Below are 15143 nucleotides of genomic sequence, written 5' to 3' on the forward strand. Positions count from 1 at the left end.
CACTGATGTGCGTGTAGGCGAACCCGCGTTCCGCAAGATGTTCACAGCTGCTGCGGCTCCTTTCATTCCTGCTGCAAAGATCCTGGGCATACGTACCAATTTTTGAGTTGAAGAAATCGTTCTAGCAAACGAGCGTGACCATCTACGCCATTCTGATCCCGAGAATCCCGCATAAAGGATCTCAATTTGCACCCCAGCCACACACCAACATGGCTTCCGTAGAGTGCACCACCACAGCACTCACCGTCTTTAACACCCAAATGAACAGCGGACTCAACCAAAACCACCCTTACGAGAGGAATATCCTAATAGCGCTGGACCTGTAGAAAGCTTTCGAAGGAAGAGGTGGTCCGCGAACTATCTAAGTGGTCGACACTCGTCGGTAATATTTCAAGGCCAAATCTGTCAACAGAGGAAGATCAAGTAAGGTGTTCCGCAGGGTGGTCTCCTTTCACCTTTGCTATTCAACTTTTATGTCTCGAAACTCCCCCAGCCACCAGACTGACTCTCATACGCTGACGACTGTACGATAATGGCGTCGGGAAATGACATTGCTGGCCTGTGCGCCAAAGGGAATGACTACCTCACTTGCCTTTTTCGCTTCTTCACTGCGAGCAATCTGCAATTTTCTCCAAGAAGTACACGGCGACCCTCTTCACCACCTGGACAAAGGAGGTCAAACTGCAACGTAAGGTAAAAGTCGTCGACACACTAATACCGACAGTCAACAACTCCAAAATCGTGGGAGTTACCTTCGACAGTTTGCTCTCTTTTTCTGCACACACAACCTCAATTGCTATTAAAGTCCAAAACCGCAACAAGGTATTCAAATCGCTAGCTGGCAGTACTTGGGGCAAAGACAAAGAAATGTTATTAGCGACACTTAAACCAATTGGCCGACTGGTTGTAAATTACGCGGCGCCTGTCTGGTCGCCTGGAACTAGTGATACGCAGTGGACAAAGCTTCAGATATGCCAAAACACTGTCATTCGGATAGCGACGGGTTGCCTCCTGATGTTCCCATTACAACACCTACATATCGAAGCACAGGTGCTCCCTGTGAAAGTCCCTCTGCAATTACTCCGACGAGATCCGCAACAAAACAGATCGACAATTACTGGAGCGGACAGTGATAAATACAAGGGTAAATATTCCGCTACAACAACAACAACCACTCTGTTTTGATTTTAATCATATGTTATTTTGGCAGTTACAGTCCATATGTTATTATGGCAGTTTCAGTCCCAGTGGAAATCTTTACAGAACAAAAGTAGTCAGGGACGCATTGCAAAACTATTTCCAAAGTCCGCGTTGTGTAGGAAAAACAGTGCATTTGTTGAAACGAAATAAAAATTTCCGCGAAAAGAAGCACATTTTCATCTCGGCGACTTCGTTGAAAAGCAAAACTGATGCATCGGAGGATCGAAAAACGCGCACGTGATCGTCTAGGAGCCAATACATGCTCATGAGGGTGACAGTTTGATACGGATTTGGGGCGGTGATATCATTGGACAATGTGTCCTTAAAAACGCTGCTGGAAATGCCATTTCGGCAATGGGAGAGCACTATAGAGGCATGATAAATTCTAATTTTTTTGTCCCGAAATGGAAGACATAAGCTTTGGCGATCTGTGGGTTCATCAGGATTTCGCACCATCCGATAAAACCAATCCTTTTTGCGTGAAATATGGCATTCATGTTATCAGCCGTCCCGGCGGTGTCAACTTGTCACCTGGAGCTGCGATTGGACGTCGTTAGACAACAATGAGCTATCCCTTAAGACGAAAGCTAACATATTCGTGAGAATCAGTGAGCATGCCAGAAAGGGTCACTAAAGTGTTGGGAACTTGGTTAACAAGATATGTTACTTTGAAGCTAACCGAGACATGCATTAATAAAATTGTGCTCCTATAATAACGATAATGTTTAATTACCAGCTAAGTTGGAAGTCCGGAATTACTCCTAAGTACTTTGCACTGGGTGAAAGGGAGAGAGTATGTCCGTTAATATTTGGTAGGGTAAAAATTGGTACCATGTATCTGGTGGTAAAATTCATAAGCTCTATGGGGTCAGCTTAGTCGATTTAGATATATTGTACTATATTTCTTTATGTTTATATTTCTTTACCAGTATTTTTTTTAGGGGTTTTATGTACAATATATATGTATATGTATGAATATTTTTTATATACCACGGGACATTTGTAATCGACCTAAGAATTTTTAATTGATATCTTTGGAGTATGACAGCGTTAGATTTACTTGTGGTGCCACAAATTTGGATGCCATATGTTCAAACTAAATAGTTTTAAAATTGATTTGAATAAAATCGCTTTGTTTTTGAGACGAAGTTCAGACTTGGAACCGAGTAACAAGTAAATTTTTCTTGTTTTGATTTTAAGCTGTACACGCTTAACTTTTAGGTCTTGGTGCCAAGTCAGTCTTCTATGTAAGTGTATCCCGAGGTACATAGTTCTTGATTTAAGCTGACCTTAGGGCAATCTCCTATATTCAAGGTAAAGGTAATTAACCTATGCCGATTTTGTGGCATTTACCACGATGTTTTTTTAGCAGAGCCAAGATTCTAGTACATTTAGCTGATTTTACACAACCTCAGACGCTTCTTCAGCAGAATAGCCAAAACCAAGAATAGCAGTGTCATCTGCATATGTAGTCGCTGTATATTTCCCGCCTTTATCGCAAATTGGCAGTGAAAGGAAAGTTTGTACAGGTTGGGCCATGCACACTGCCTTGCGGGACACCAGCATTAACTTCATATATGTACATATATCAGATGTATCTTCATTAATTTTAACAAGATATAATCTGAGGTCTAGGAGTAAATATACTGATGCACACTGTTTCCTTAATTTTAAATAACGACCCCGCGTGTCACACTGTCAAAAGCATGTCTAAAAAAACTGCCGAACAATATTGTTTCTTTTCCAGACATCTGAGAATGGTTTTTACGATTCGATGGCGGTTCTCTGGAGTTCCATGTAGTTGCCTATATTCAAATTGATGATCAGCGGTAATAAGTAGATATTCCACTGTTGGCAATAATCTACGAAGAAATATTCTTTCGGGTATATTATTAGTAAATTTATGGGTCTGTAGGAAGATAAGCAAATTTCCAGGCTTACTTGGCTTTGATATCATTATGATTTCATCGCATTTCCACTGAGTAAGAAAGTGACTCAGCCTAAAGCTACAAATAGAGCTTATGACCAGGAATAGCAAGCACTTTCTCGGTGATTGCTTAATTGTCCATGCGTCAATGTAATCTTGGCCAGGAGATTTAGAGCTTCTAACAGCTACATACATTTCGGCTCTCACTTCGGATAGATTTACATGAGACATTTTAATTTATTTAAATTATTGTAAAAAATTTTGATGATAGTTTTTTGCATTTTGTTACATTTGTGCAAGTTTTCTACGAGGTTAGGAAAATTAATTTATAAAGGGTTTTGTTTATAATATTTTTATAAAAAGTTAACGAAAAAAATATTGCTTGAAATATATTGCGCACGTTGCAAAGTGACTAATTATGTGAACACGAAGGTATACTAATGAATTTATTATATTTATGAGCAAACGTTGCATTTACAAATATATGTAAATATTGAGTGCATGTTCTTTAACTTATTTCGCGTGCATATTTTGTGTATTTTCTTACAGATGGGGTCGTGGGCACCCCGAGGAATACACCGATGCCATGCATTTGGGAGAAGAACGTTTTGACTCAATTGATTCTGATAAAAAACCACGAGCTGGTCAAATTCTTTGGATAAGGGGATTGACTCGCTTACAAACTCAAGTAAGTCGTTTCTGTCTGCATTTCGATTTTGAAGTATTAATATATACATTTATATACTTACATATATATTATGTATATATATACTTATATATGACAACCTTATGTATATATATTAACTAGATAAACATTTACATATATACTATATTACATTTATTACAACAAAGGGTTTATGTACGACTAATTTCTTAAGTATCATTTCACGTCATAACTACATTATTTATAAATACATGTATAACATAATTCACATTTTACCATAAATTTATACTTTTTCATTTATTTAAACATAATTCAACCTTTCGTATATATGTACCTATGTACGTACTCCTTTTTTATAATTTTAGTTTTATATGTACACATATGTGTATGCATATACATATATATACATATATATATATATATTTATATTTATATATATACTTTCTAATAGATATACATATCAATATCTCTCTCGTTTTATATATCAAATACATATATATATACAACCGTATATAAATATATACATATGTATGTATCTTATGTACACATAAATGTACAAATATAGTTGTTTATTTGATAAATACCCCATATCCAGAAGGTTGTTTTTAGCTTGCATACTTTTTATATTACATTTATGTACTCGAACACGCCGATTGGGTGGTACGGAATAAGAACAGAAGGGTTCGAAAAATAACTCTTACTATTTTAATAAGAATGATAATAAAGCCTTGTCCTTTTTATAAGGTAAATAGACAATGCTGGCAAAATGTCAAGGCACGCATTTCAAATACATGTAAAGTGATATACATACATAAATATGGTAGTTAAGAAAATTCGAAATTTCCAATCTAGTATTCCCTAGTATGTTTATCTGCACGTTGTGTACATAATTATAGCCTTTCATACAAACAGTATATCGCTTTTTAGTTCAATACAAATATTTTATTATTCATCTGCGTTGCTTACCATTGTGCATGTCTTTCGCATATTGATTTTTACCTTCCGGGTTTGGGGTACTATTACTTCATAAAAGTAATTTTTTATGTTTTCATGAAGATTCTTTAATTGCGTATTTAAAATTATATACATTTAAAATTTTCAGTATTTTTAAGTTCATTACCATTTTTGTTTTTATACCTACTAATCGAAAAGGAATTTTTCTGAACAATAGACAATACGAAAGTATTGTACAAAGAATTTGTATTTAAAAGCAGGCGTGGCAGTTATGTTGAAGTTGAAAGCATACTTGTTTGAGCAAAAGTTATGAACAAAAGGAAAATGAAAAAATATATGTCAGTCGCGTCATCATTGGAGTGGACAAGATATAATATATTGCCATTTTGGACAATTTTTATATAATATAGAGTGTTAGTATAAAATTTTAGAAAATGTTTGAACCGAAATTTTTTACCAGTGCTGCAAAGCCAAAATGTTAAATTTGTATGTTTCTTACTCATTTAGCTGATGATTATCTTCTTTTCAATAGCAGCTATCTTTTTTGTAAAAATGTTTGTGGTAAGGATAATGGTTTTCTTGTGCCAATTTAGTTCAAAATGAAAATAGCATATGTTTTTGTCCAGTATATCAACTCAGTAGAATTTCATGTTGTACTGGAGATTGCTTAAAAATTCCTGTTGACCTTAATTTATCTTTTTCGTATGTATCTAGAGTAATATGTTCCACTCGGTAAAAAATATTGTGCCGCAAAGTTTGGTTCATTTATTATATATTAAGGCGTATGAATCGCGATTGGCTATTAGCAGAGGGTGGTACAAATAACGTCTTGATTTTATAGTAGTAAGGCTATAAAAAAGTGGCTTGAATATTGCTTAATATGTTTTTTTTGGAAATAATAAACCTCTCGATTATACTTGGGAACACGATTTTATTAAAATTACTTCCATGACTGACTTTAAAGTAGACCATTCTGTCAATCTATTTTTTCAGTACATGTAATTGAGTTTTGGCACTTATCCCGATGACAACTTTAATTCCATGTTTCAACTCTTAATTCGTTTCTGAATGGTTGGCGCACCATTTATTCTTAACGGCGACCAAGAAAAAATAGGTGAATAATAGCCAAATAGCATCTTCTAAGCGGCTAACTGAAATCATTGTTTCTTCTGAATATCTTCTTTTTGAGAATAGCGCACAAAATATTGAATGGAAGTTTAGCTGTGTCGCATGTAGCGTCTACCTGCTGAAAGGTCGTCTTTGTCTTCCATTTGGAAAAACAAAAAATCTATCAACATGGTGCGGTAACACTTGCTGTATAGGTGGCTTCTTGCTCATTTTCGCAAACAAAAAAAGAATCACTGATGCCTCCCGACAGATTATGGATCATATTTGGTTTAAATTTCAAATTTTTTCATTCCAAATGCTAGATGGATCATTCACGAAAGTTTAAAGGGTCTGTATACAATAAAACAAAATATTTTGCTGTACTTAGAACTACGAACCCACAATTACAAATCATATTTACTCGAATCTCTTAAAAATATATATATATATATTGTACTATATAATCTGGAAAAATTCTTATTAAAGCCAGAACAATTATTGGCTCATTACTTTAAGTGCGAATAAGTAGGAATGTATGAGGCTTTTAGTGTTATTATTTTGCTCAAAGAAATACACTTACACCTGGCAAACAATGGGCAAATTACACATTACTTTTTTGCAGAATCGAACTATTTTAAGAGCTTCTCTCGATTCAATACGAGTATTTGCCGACTGAGGTGTCTTTTAAGATGTAGGTAGAAAGTTTTGCACTGCCAACATCAACATGTTTGATGATAGATACTAATACATACGTGTCATTGAAATTTTTGAAAAACCAACAAATTTCGTGTTGTTAACCAATTTAATTTTATCGTTCCTTTCGCGGCATACGGTTTTGTCTATACGTGTTCTTTAAACATTCGTTTAGAATGCTTTAAAATATGATACACTGTTTCGCAAGGCTAGAGGTATTCCAGGGTGACCTTGGCATTTCCTTACAAGTCAGGAATTTTCCCTCTGCAAAATTTCTACTTTTGCCACGTGATATGATGTAGATGTAGTGTCCTTCTATACAACTTACCAAAGCGAAGCATTATTTGTTGGCAGTCAAATGTGAAGTTAATCAATTTCTCAAAGTATTTGCCTTCCATACCATGTTGGCCGATGATAAGCTAGCATTGGTTTTTGCTAGTACATCGTCCGGGTTATTCCCTTCGCTTCTTCTGTGTCCATAATAAATATAAAAATTTGTGTCCATAATAATATAAAGGGTGGTTAAATTTCAAGGACCAATGTTGAATGTGAACCACACCTAAACGTCAACGACACCGTTGGACTTCTTTCTTTGGAGTTATTTGAAAGAGAAGGTGTACGTCGATAAGCCAGCAACAATTCAAGAGCTAAAGGATGAGATAATTCGGCACATTAACGGCATAGAACCTCGAGCATGCCTCAGCATCATCGAAAATTTGGACCATCGGATGGAGGTGTGCCGCCGAGGCCGCGGCGACCATTTGGCCGATATTTTGTTCCATACGTAATTGAACCATACCAATATTATCATAATAAAGAGAAATTACAATAATTCCCTAAAAATTGTATTATATTCAAAACTCTTGAAAACTTAAACACCCTTTATAATATAAACATCAAAATGTATCTGATAGCATACACTGCATCAAAAAATTGTAAATACAGCACTGACTTTCGGAAGAAAGTGATAATACCTTTAGGATTAAACGATTTTTGGTGAAAATTTTTACTCTCTTCAATCTTTTATTTCGTAGTGAAAGCAATAACAAAAAATGTAACGAATAAAATAAGGATATTCATAGCAAAAATAACTCAAAAGAAATTATCTTGAAAATTTTACATAAAAAAATTGTATTGTACATACACTAAAGGAAATTTAAAGTTTACTTAAAATGTATAGGTTTCAATAAGGCGTATGGTATCCATTTGTTTCAATTACACCCTTCAGTCGAAGTTTCATGGAACATACCAGCTTCTTAGTTTCATCAGGCGAAATATTTTTCCACTCCTCTTCGATAATTCGCTTCAATTGCTCTTTGTATTTTATTGTGTGCTTTCTAATTTTTTTTTCCAAAATAACCCACAAATGCGCAATCTGATTTAAGTCTGGAGACTGGGTGGGTGTGGGAGCACAGATTTACAATTGTAAAGCAAGTAAGTTCTTATAACTTCCGAACTATGCTTCGGGTCATTGTCTTGCACCACCCTGAAATCCGAGCCGAGGCCAAGTTTTTCAGCGCTCTGCTGTAAATTGTCCTTTAGAATAGATAAATATTTAAATTTATCCATAGTGCTTTCTACAAATGCAAGATTTCCAACACCGCTAGCCGCCATTGTGCCCCAAACCATTACATTTCCGCCACCGTGATTGACGGTAGGAGTGAGGTTTTCCTTTCTGAGAGCAGTATTCGCTTTCCTCCATACAAATCTTCTTCCATCTGACCCAAACATGTTGTATTTACCATCGTCCATAAATATTATATAACATCGTTCCAAAAGTCATCTGGCTTATCAACATAGGTTTTCGCGTACTCCAATCGCTTTTTTGTATTCTTCGTTGATATAAATGGCTTTCTACGTGAGACGCATGCCTTGTAACCTTTAGATTTCAGGAAGTTTCTTATAGTTTGTGGGTTCACAACTGGTCCGCCAGTTTCTTCAAGGTTCGCTGCAATCTTAGGTGCTCCAATTTTCGGGTCAGCTTTAACCATTCGTTCTGTTATTCGCTCCGTATACTGATTACAATTTTTTTTCGTTCTCTCCCTTTTGCCATGATAAACGTTCCATTCTTTTGAAACGTTTTTACGACGGATTGAACTCGATTAGTTTAATATGAAAATAAATAATTCATATAGTAAACATGATAGAATATGTTATGTACCTACATATGTACATTCAAAACCATTTGCTAATAGTGTATTGTATTAAGGCACTCAATATAATAAAACAAAATGTGAAATTAAATTGGTTTGTTGTCCATCAAATAATATTATTATTATTATTATTATTACAAACTGAAACTTATAATTAAAATTGTAAGCCTAGTTAGGAAAGCTATGGCTGCTAAGGCCTTCAGCTTCTTCTTATGATGTAAAATTAGTGCTTAATTAATGTTTAATACTAAGTGCTTATGCGTCGTTTAGAATTTCATTATAAGTTAGGAGATACAATATAATTTTTCGACATGCTTGTTTAAATTTCGTAATATAATTTTGATATTTTTAAGAAAGCTATAATTTTTTTAATATTATCGATTGTGGGGTTGAAAATACATTGAATGGGATCGGAGTTATGGAATATATTTTTTCTTAGTGAGTTGAAGGCATAACATTCGGACATAACGTGATTAATGGAGATCGGGGTGGAGTTACAAAACTGACATGTTCTGGGGGTATTGCTGTCGATAAGGTGATTATGGGTTAATTTTGAATGGCCCAAACGTACTCGCGTGAGCTTAACAAGGTCCATTCTAGAAAGTGAAAGGTTAGCGTGTTTTGGGAGGTTGCTTAAATCAAGCTTTTTTACATTTTGCGCTTTGTACCAAGTTGAGCATTTTTGATCAAATAATATATTAAGTTAAATTACTTATAATTTAATTGTTTATAGTAATGTTATGGAAATTGTCTATATACATATGTTCATAAACATATACTTATATATATTAATATTCATGTGTTAAATAATTTCATGACGTAAAACAAACTGTTTGCCAATGTAAATTTATTTAGTAATGGATTGAGTAATGAGGTTGATTAATTTGTATTAATGAGATTTGATTTCCCAGAGCTCGAATATCTAATGGGCGTGACTTTCGGCATTTTTCATCACTTTGGGTGGATAAATTCTTCTTAAAGTGAATCTGTTTTGTTTGTTTGCGGTTCCATTTTCGGTGATGTCAGAAGGAGTAGGGACAGCTGGATATAACGGGTAAGACCTTCTTTCCTCGTTCTATTCAGAGTCGTTACTGCGTCAGTGTAAAATTGTCTCCCTGAGCTTTACCTTTATTACATAGTCTACACCAGGTTAAAATCGGTAATATATTACTTTGAAACCTAGTTTTGAAAGAGTTAGAATAAAGCTAACGGTATTTTAATGTATGAGCAAAACATTATGGTGGAGTTTTATGACCTCGATATCATTGCTATATATAATCCAATTCTTACATATGTACTTATGGTCAACGAAGCATTCTGGGTTTTAATTAAGATTCACACATGAGTGTTCAGAATAGTTAGTTAAGTAAGTCTTGTACAAGTCGTCTGTAAACCTTTAATAATGTTAAAGTTCAAGCCGTGTGTGTATTTTTTAATGATTCCTAAAAATCATCCAAAAGTGAACACAGTGTGGTAAATGTAAAAATGGTTTCAAAATTTTATTAACCATTTTGCAAAGTTTTGTCAAAAAATAACATATGGTATACTTTTCATCATATTTCAAATAAGTGTTAGGCTGATAAATAAATATTTTTTTTAATTCTTGAGCTTTATAAAAGTTTAAATCCAACCAACGAGTTCCTTAACTTTTTCTCGTTCAAATATCGGATCATAAGCATTGCATGGATACATAAGTAATAAACAGGGAAAATCGGCGCTTTACTGATACTTGGGGAGTGTCAGGGTGGCTTTCACCTACCTACCTACGTTATGGTTATCATTAATAATTATCGCATTATGTAGAGAACCAGTACCTTACAGAGCTAACTTTACTCTTATTGACGATAAGACTTCGGCCTCTGGTCCTTCTACAGCTATTGCATGCCGATCTAAATGTGAGAATTTCTTTTTCGTAAATCTTTGGTCTTTAAGATATTAGAAAAGGTGGGTTTCAAAATGCAAGCCACACTTTCTTCCTTCAGATATTCGAGCAAAAATAAAATGGAATGCATTGTGAAGGCTGTACCCGGAAAGAAAGAGATTTGTGTTCGAATACTCCTGGGGTGATATTTTGTTTCGTCATTAAAGCACTTAACTGCCTTTTCTTCATTACAACAATGAGCCGCGCAATGTCCTCTGGAAAGATGCCAGGACTAAAATAAGTAATTAGGCAACGAAGTAAATAGAATAAAAAGAATATTAACTTGAATACTTGAGCAAATAAAGAATTATAGGAGATTTGATGCTGCATTCCTTCGGCGACAATAAAAATTGTTGTCTTCCATCTGAAGGATCTTGTTATTTCCAGGTCTGAGAAAACGTCTGCCACAGTTCCACGCACCTTATTCCAGCTGTCGATGAATAAGTTTTGATTCCCGCCAGATATTTCAAATCCTGTATCCTTTTATCTGTAATCCGCTTCACCTTAATAACACTTGATTATATTGGTCATGACGCGCAAAGATAAAATCAGATAATAATTAGAAACTACCAAAACAATTACATAGACCCCGTAGGAATTATTTGTTGAGTTTCTGGGCGTCACTAAAGTATGGTTTGCTAAAATTACTGTTTTTTTTCATTGTAAGTTTGATTATATTGTTTTATGTATGAGAATTTGATTATTTTCTAGAGGAATCGCAAATTGCTTTACACTTTTTGGCTGAAACCACTGTCTTACTACATACATCTATTCATATATATAAATATATATTCATACTCAATTTTATAAAGGTAGTGCTAGTATATAAGTGAAATTATAAATTTTATTTTATTTTCGAAATTTTACAGTGTAATTATTAATGAAATTTTTGTGTAGTATGTGGTCTTTTAAATATCGTTACTCTTTTATTGGTTGCGCTATTCATATGCCTCTTAGTTTTCGTATTTGCAGTTCCCCACTCTCCTCGCATTTGACTTTGACCACAATCATTTTCTCTATTTTTTTTAGTTTTTAATGTGTAGTATTCAAACTTAATATGAAAGAAAAATCAGTGAAAATATTGCTCCTTATTTCTCATATTTTTCAACTCTTTCACTGTGTATCTACTCACCTTCTCTCTTTCTCTTGTGCTCTTTTTATCTCTCTTTTACACACAATTTACAATAAAATATGAATATTTGTGGTAAAATGAAATTCATTATAAAATCAAACAATCAAAGTTTCATAAATATTTCGTATATAATAAAATGAAATAAATGTTGTCAAATTTCAAATAAAAGTTTTACTAATTTATTTTCCACTTATATTATATGAAAGATCCGACCTGGCATAGTGTGCTAGTATATCTTTACTACAACTCCATTATAATTTGAAAAAAAAAAAGGATTTTGTTAAAAATATTTTATATATGGTGGCCACGAAATTGGTTGAGTATCATTATGCATAAAAAAACACGCACTATATGATTATTATTCTTTGGTATTGATATAATAAGAATACGCAAGGAAAAATGGTTTATTACATCTCAGTTCCCAGATAAAAAGCCAAGTCTAAAGTTACGATTTTCTTACAAACAAAAATACTCACTTCGGCTTTTATTGATGTTTTGATTGAGACGGAAATTTTTTTGTGCAGTTTGCTTTCTTCTTGTACTGTAATTCAGCCGCATCTCGAAAAGTTCTGCAATAGTAATTTTCGAGCATAGTGGGTTGATATCTTTCTTGGTAACGCGACATTTTGATGAAAATGTTTTCCGTGTTCGTCGCTCAAGTCGGCGGATTCCTTTTTATCAAAGAAATTGTGAGATAATGGAGTCTCCATAATCCCTAATTAAGCTATTTACAAAATATTTTATGAGTTTGTGTGCAATGACGGCAATATAATTTAATCTAACCCATATTTCATGTTTTTCTGTCCCGCTAGGAGACAGTGACGTGATGACTAATTTTTTTTAATAAAATCTTATTGCGCTCGACTATCCTACTCGCAAAGAAAGCAGCACTGTCCTGAGTGTCCTTCCCTCGATTGCAGTCTCGTGCTTATACTCTGGCTGCTAAACAAACGGCGATATTCCTCAGCTAAAACACTAAAAGTGGCACCTCTTTTGGGTGGATTACCGCAAGCGCGCCCTTATTCTGCACCAGATGTGTAACCTGGAAGAATTATTCATAATCTGTAGGTAAAAATGTAACCAAAATTATATTCCGCTTGTTGATTAGTTAAGACAAATTGTTGATTATCGCTTTCTGGTCGTTTTTTTATGGGCGTGCACCTCTGCTTATATACATATGCACATGTGCTAGCTATCTAAATTGTTAATGGTCTCGCCAGATAAACTGTTATTTGTCTCGCAATCTAAATTATTATTCCTTTCCCATATGTGCCCGCCATGTGGCGCCAAGGCGCATTCATGTTTTTGTTTTGATATCTCATTCGCGCGGTATGGACGTGATTGGTTCATGAGCATTCGCGTTTTGTAACAATATTATGATCGTATAAAATTTTTCTAGTACTTCTTTGAAATTAGCACTATAGGTGACCGACAAAGATGGCAGATTATGCAGTAAACTGCTTTTAAATTTGATTTTAGAAATGCATAGATAAATAAATGACATTCAGCGGAGGCATGATTATGGCCAAGCTGCAACACTAATCCATTCCCATCATTGCAAGGAATTAAACCATTTTTTTTGGAATAAATCTTAACCAGTGATCTATGAGTAATTTGTTATTGACCTTCAATTCCGGTGCGCAAAAATTCCATTCTTGAACTAAATTTTTCTGCTTTATCAGTGGGTAAATTCAAATCTCGTATCAGGTGATTAAGCCTAGCTTGGTGGATAAAAAGTACCTTCGATGCATTTTCTAACTCAAAATTTCCGTCCCTGCTGTCAAGCAATAGCTACTTTCTGTCCCGTTTCAACATTGAACTGGGCACTCAGAATAAATGTCTTGTAAACAAAGAATGACTAAACAGATTGAAATGAAACTTCACATACGTTCATAAAAAAAACTTATTGAACCACCTGGTTATCAGTTGAATTGGTGTTGGTCGTTTGAGCTGTTTGGAGTTTGCGTTTTCTATCGTCGCATGTATGATTCGTTAAACGCAGAATATTGTTTGTGCTGCGTTTACGAATGATTTCTGTTATTGTATCGATATTAAGGTCACGATAGATATCTTCATTTGGGACGTACCAAGGATTTTTAGTTATTGTTCTGATTATTTTCGATTGTAGTCGTTGAATAATGTTGATGTTAGTTTTATTTGCAACTCTCCAGCTTTCTATGCCGTATTCACAGATTGGCAAGGTCACCGTTTTGTATGATATATAGGTATTTTATTCAGCAATGACAGTTTCGAGTGCCAGCCAAGAAGCCACTGTAGTCTTTCCAGAGAATTTTGGAGTCAATAGTCATTGCAAGATATCTTGCTTTGTCGTCTATCGGAATTTGAAAATTGTTTATTCTCAGATACGTATATCCTACTTTCTTGTTAAAGTAAACTACTTAGTCCTCCCATAAATTCGATTACTCATAAAGTATACTCAGTTTCGTGGTAAATTTCGCTTGTTGAAAATGGAGTGGGGAGCTAAGGAAAATCGTATTGCAGTGATTGCATTACTCAAGTGTGGTAAACATGCAAGTGAGATTTATGAATTGTTGAAAAAACTTAATATTTCGACGACAATGTTTATTTACTGCACATCAATCTTTTTTCCTAAACGTCTGAAGTGACAGGCTGAAAAAGAAGTGGTCGTCCTGGCATGGTTTGATCCAGTGCTGCCATAAAAGCCGTTTGGGAAAAGAATGTATCGATCAATAAGATTCCGCTCCACACGCTGTCAAAAGCTTTAGTTACATCAAGATACACAGCAACACAGGTATTCCTTTTAGAAATTTCTGCCAATATTTTATTTATTACTCTATGTACCTGTTCCATTGTTGAATGTTTTCGACGAAATCCGAATTACCACCGAGTTTCGCACCTGATGTATGAGGTCAAGGCGGTCAAGTATAAGTTTCTCAAAAAGTTTGAATAATGATGGTAATAAGAAGAAGAAGCACAGGCGTCTTTATTTGGTATAGGTATGGCAATGATTTCGGCAACTTTCCAAGGAAGTGGAAAATACTTCATTCGTAATGCTGAGTTAAAAATATTCCTTAAGAAATGTTTGTCTCCATTGCTATACGTATTTTTTTCGAAGCTATTGTCTTAATTGGTGTATTTATGTTATTTGTAAAGTGAGCATGAAATTCAGAGTTATCAATGTCTTGGCCATTATGTTGATTTGCAAATGTTTTTTTTTTAATGGTCAGCGAGGACTTTTTCTTTTTCTGTTAGAGTGTTCGCCAAAGAATTTGTCCTTGGCTTTAGAGGAGGTTGGTGCATGGCTACTTTGTCGAATTTTTCGCATGTCTTCCCTAGAGTATAGTATAGTTTGTAGTTCTAGTAGTGATGCGCTATATTTTTCAAAATTTCCGTCCGTATCCACATTTCAC

General features: G+C 34.6%; 1 protein-coding gene across 9 annotated transcripts in view; it reads left to right on the forward strand.

Moving 5' to 3' along the window:
* The window catches only part of LOC128869175 (plasma membrane calcium-transporting ATPase 1-like), a 151028-nt gene that overhangs the window by 76099 nt on the left and 59786 nt on the right, over nucleotides 1-15143 (forward strand). For 5 of the 9 annotated variants that reach the window (XR_008455219.1, XR_008455220.1, XM_054111684.1 and 2 more), the window contains exon 15: nucleotides 3677-3815. Coding sequence is in view for 3 of the 9 variants with exons in the window: in XM_054111684.1 (XP_053967659.1) it covers nucleotides 3677-3815 (139 nt within the window). In the remaining 6 variants the exon portion in view is untranslated. Of the gene's footprint in view, nucleotides 1-3676; nucleotides 3816-4962; nucleotides 5159-5738; nucleotides 5860-5939; nucleotides 6218-15143 lie in introns of those variants that run through there. The other 4 variants (XR_008455217.1, XR_008455218.1, XR_008455222.1 and 1 more) reach the window with 3 other exon arrangements.

The sequence above is a fragment of the Anastrepha ludens genome, chromosome X, assembly GCF_028408465.1.
Source record: "Anastrepha ludens isolate Willacy chromosome X, idAnaLude1.1, whole genome shotgun sequence".
In the NCBI taxonomy this organism is placed as follows: Eukaryota; Metazoa; Arthropoda; class Insecta; order Diptera; family Tephritidae; genus Anastrepha; species Anastrepha ludens.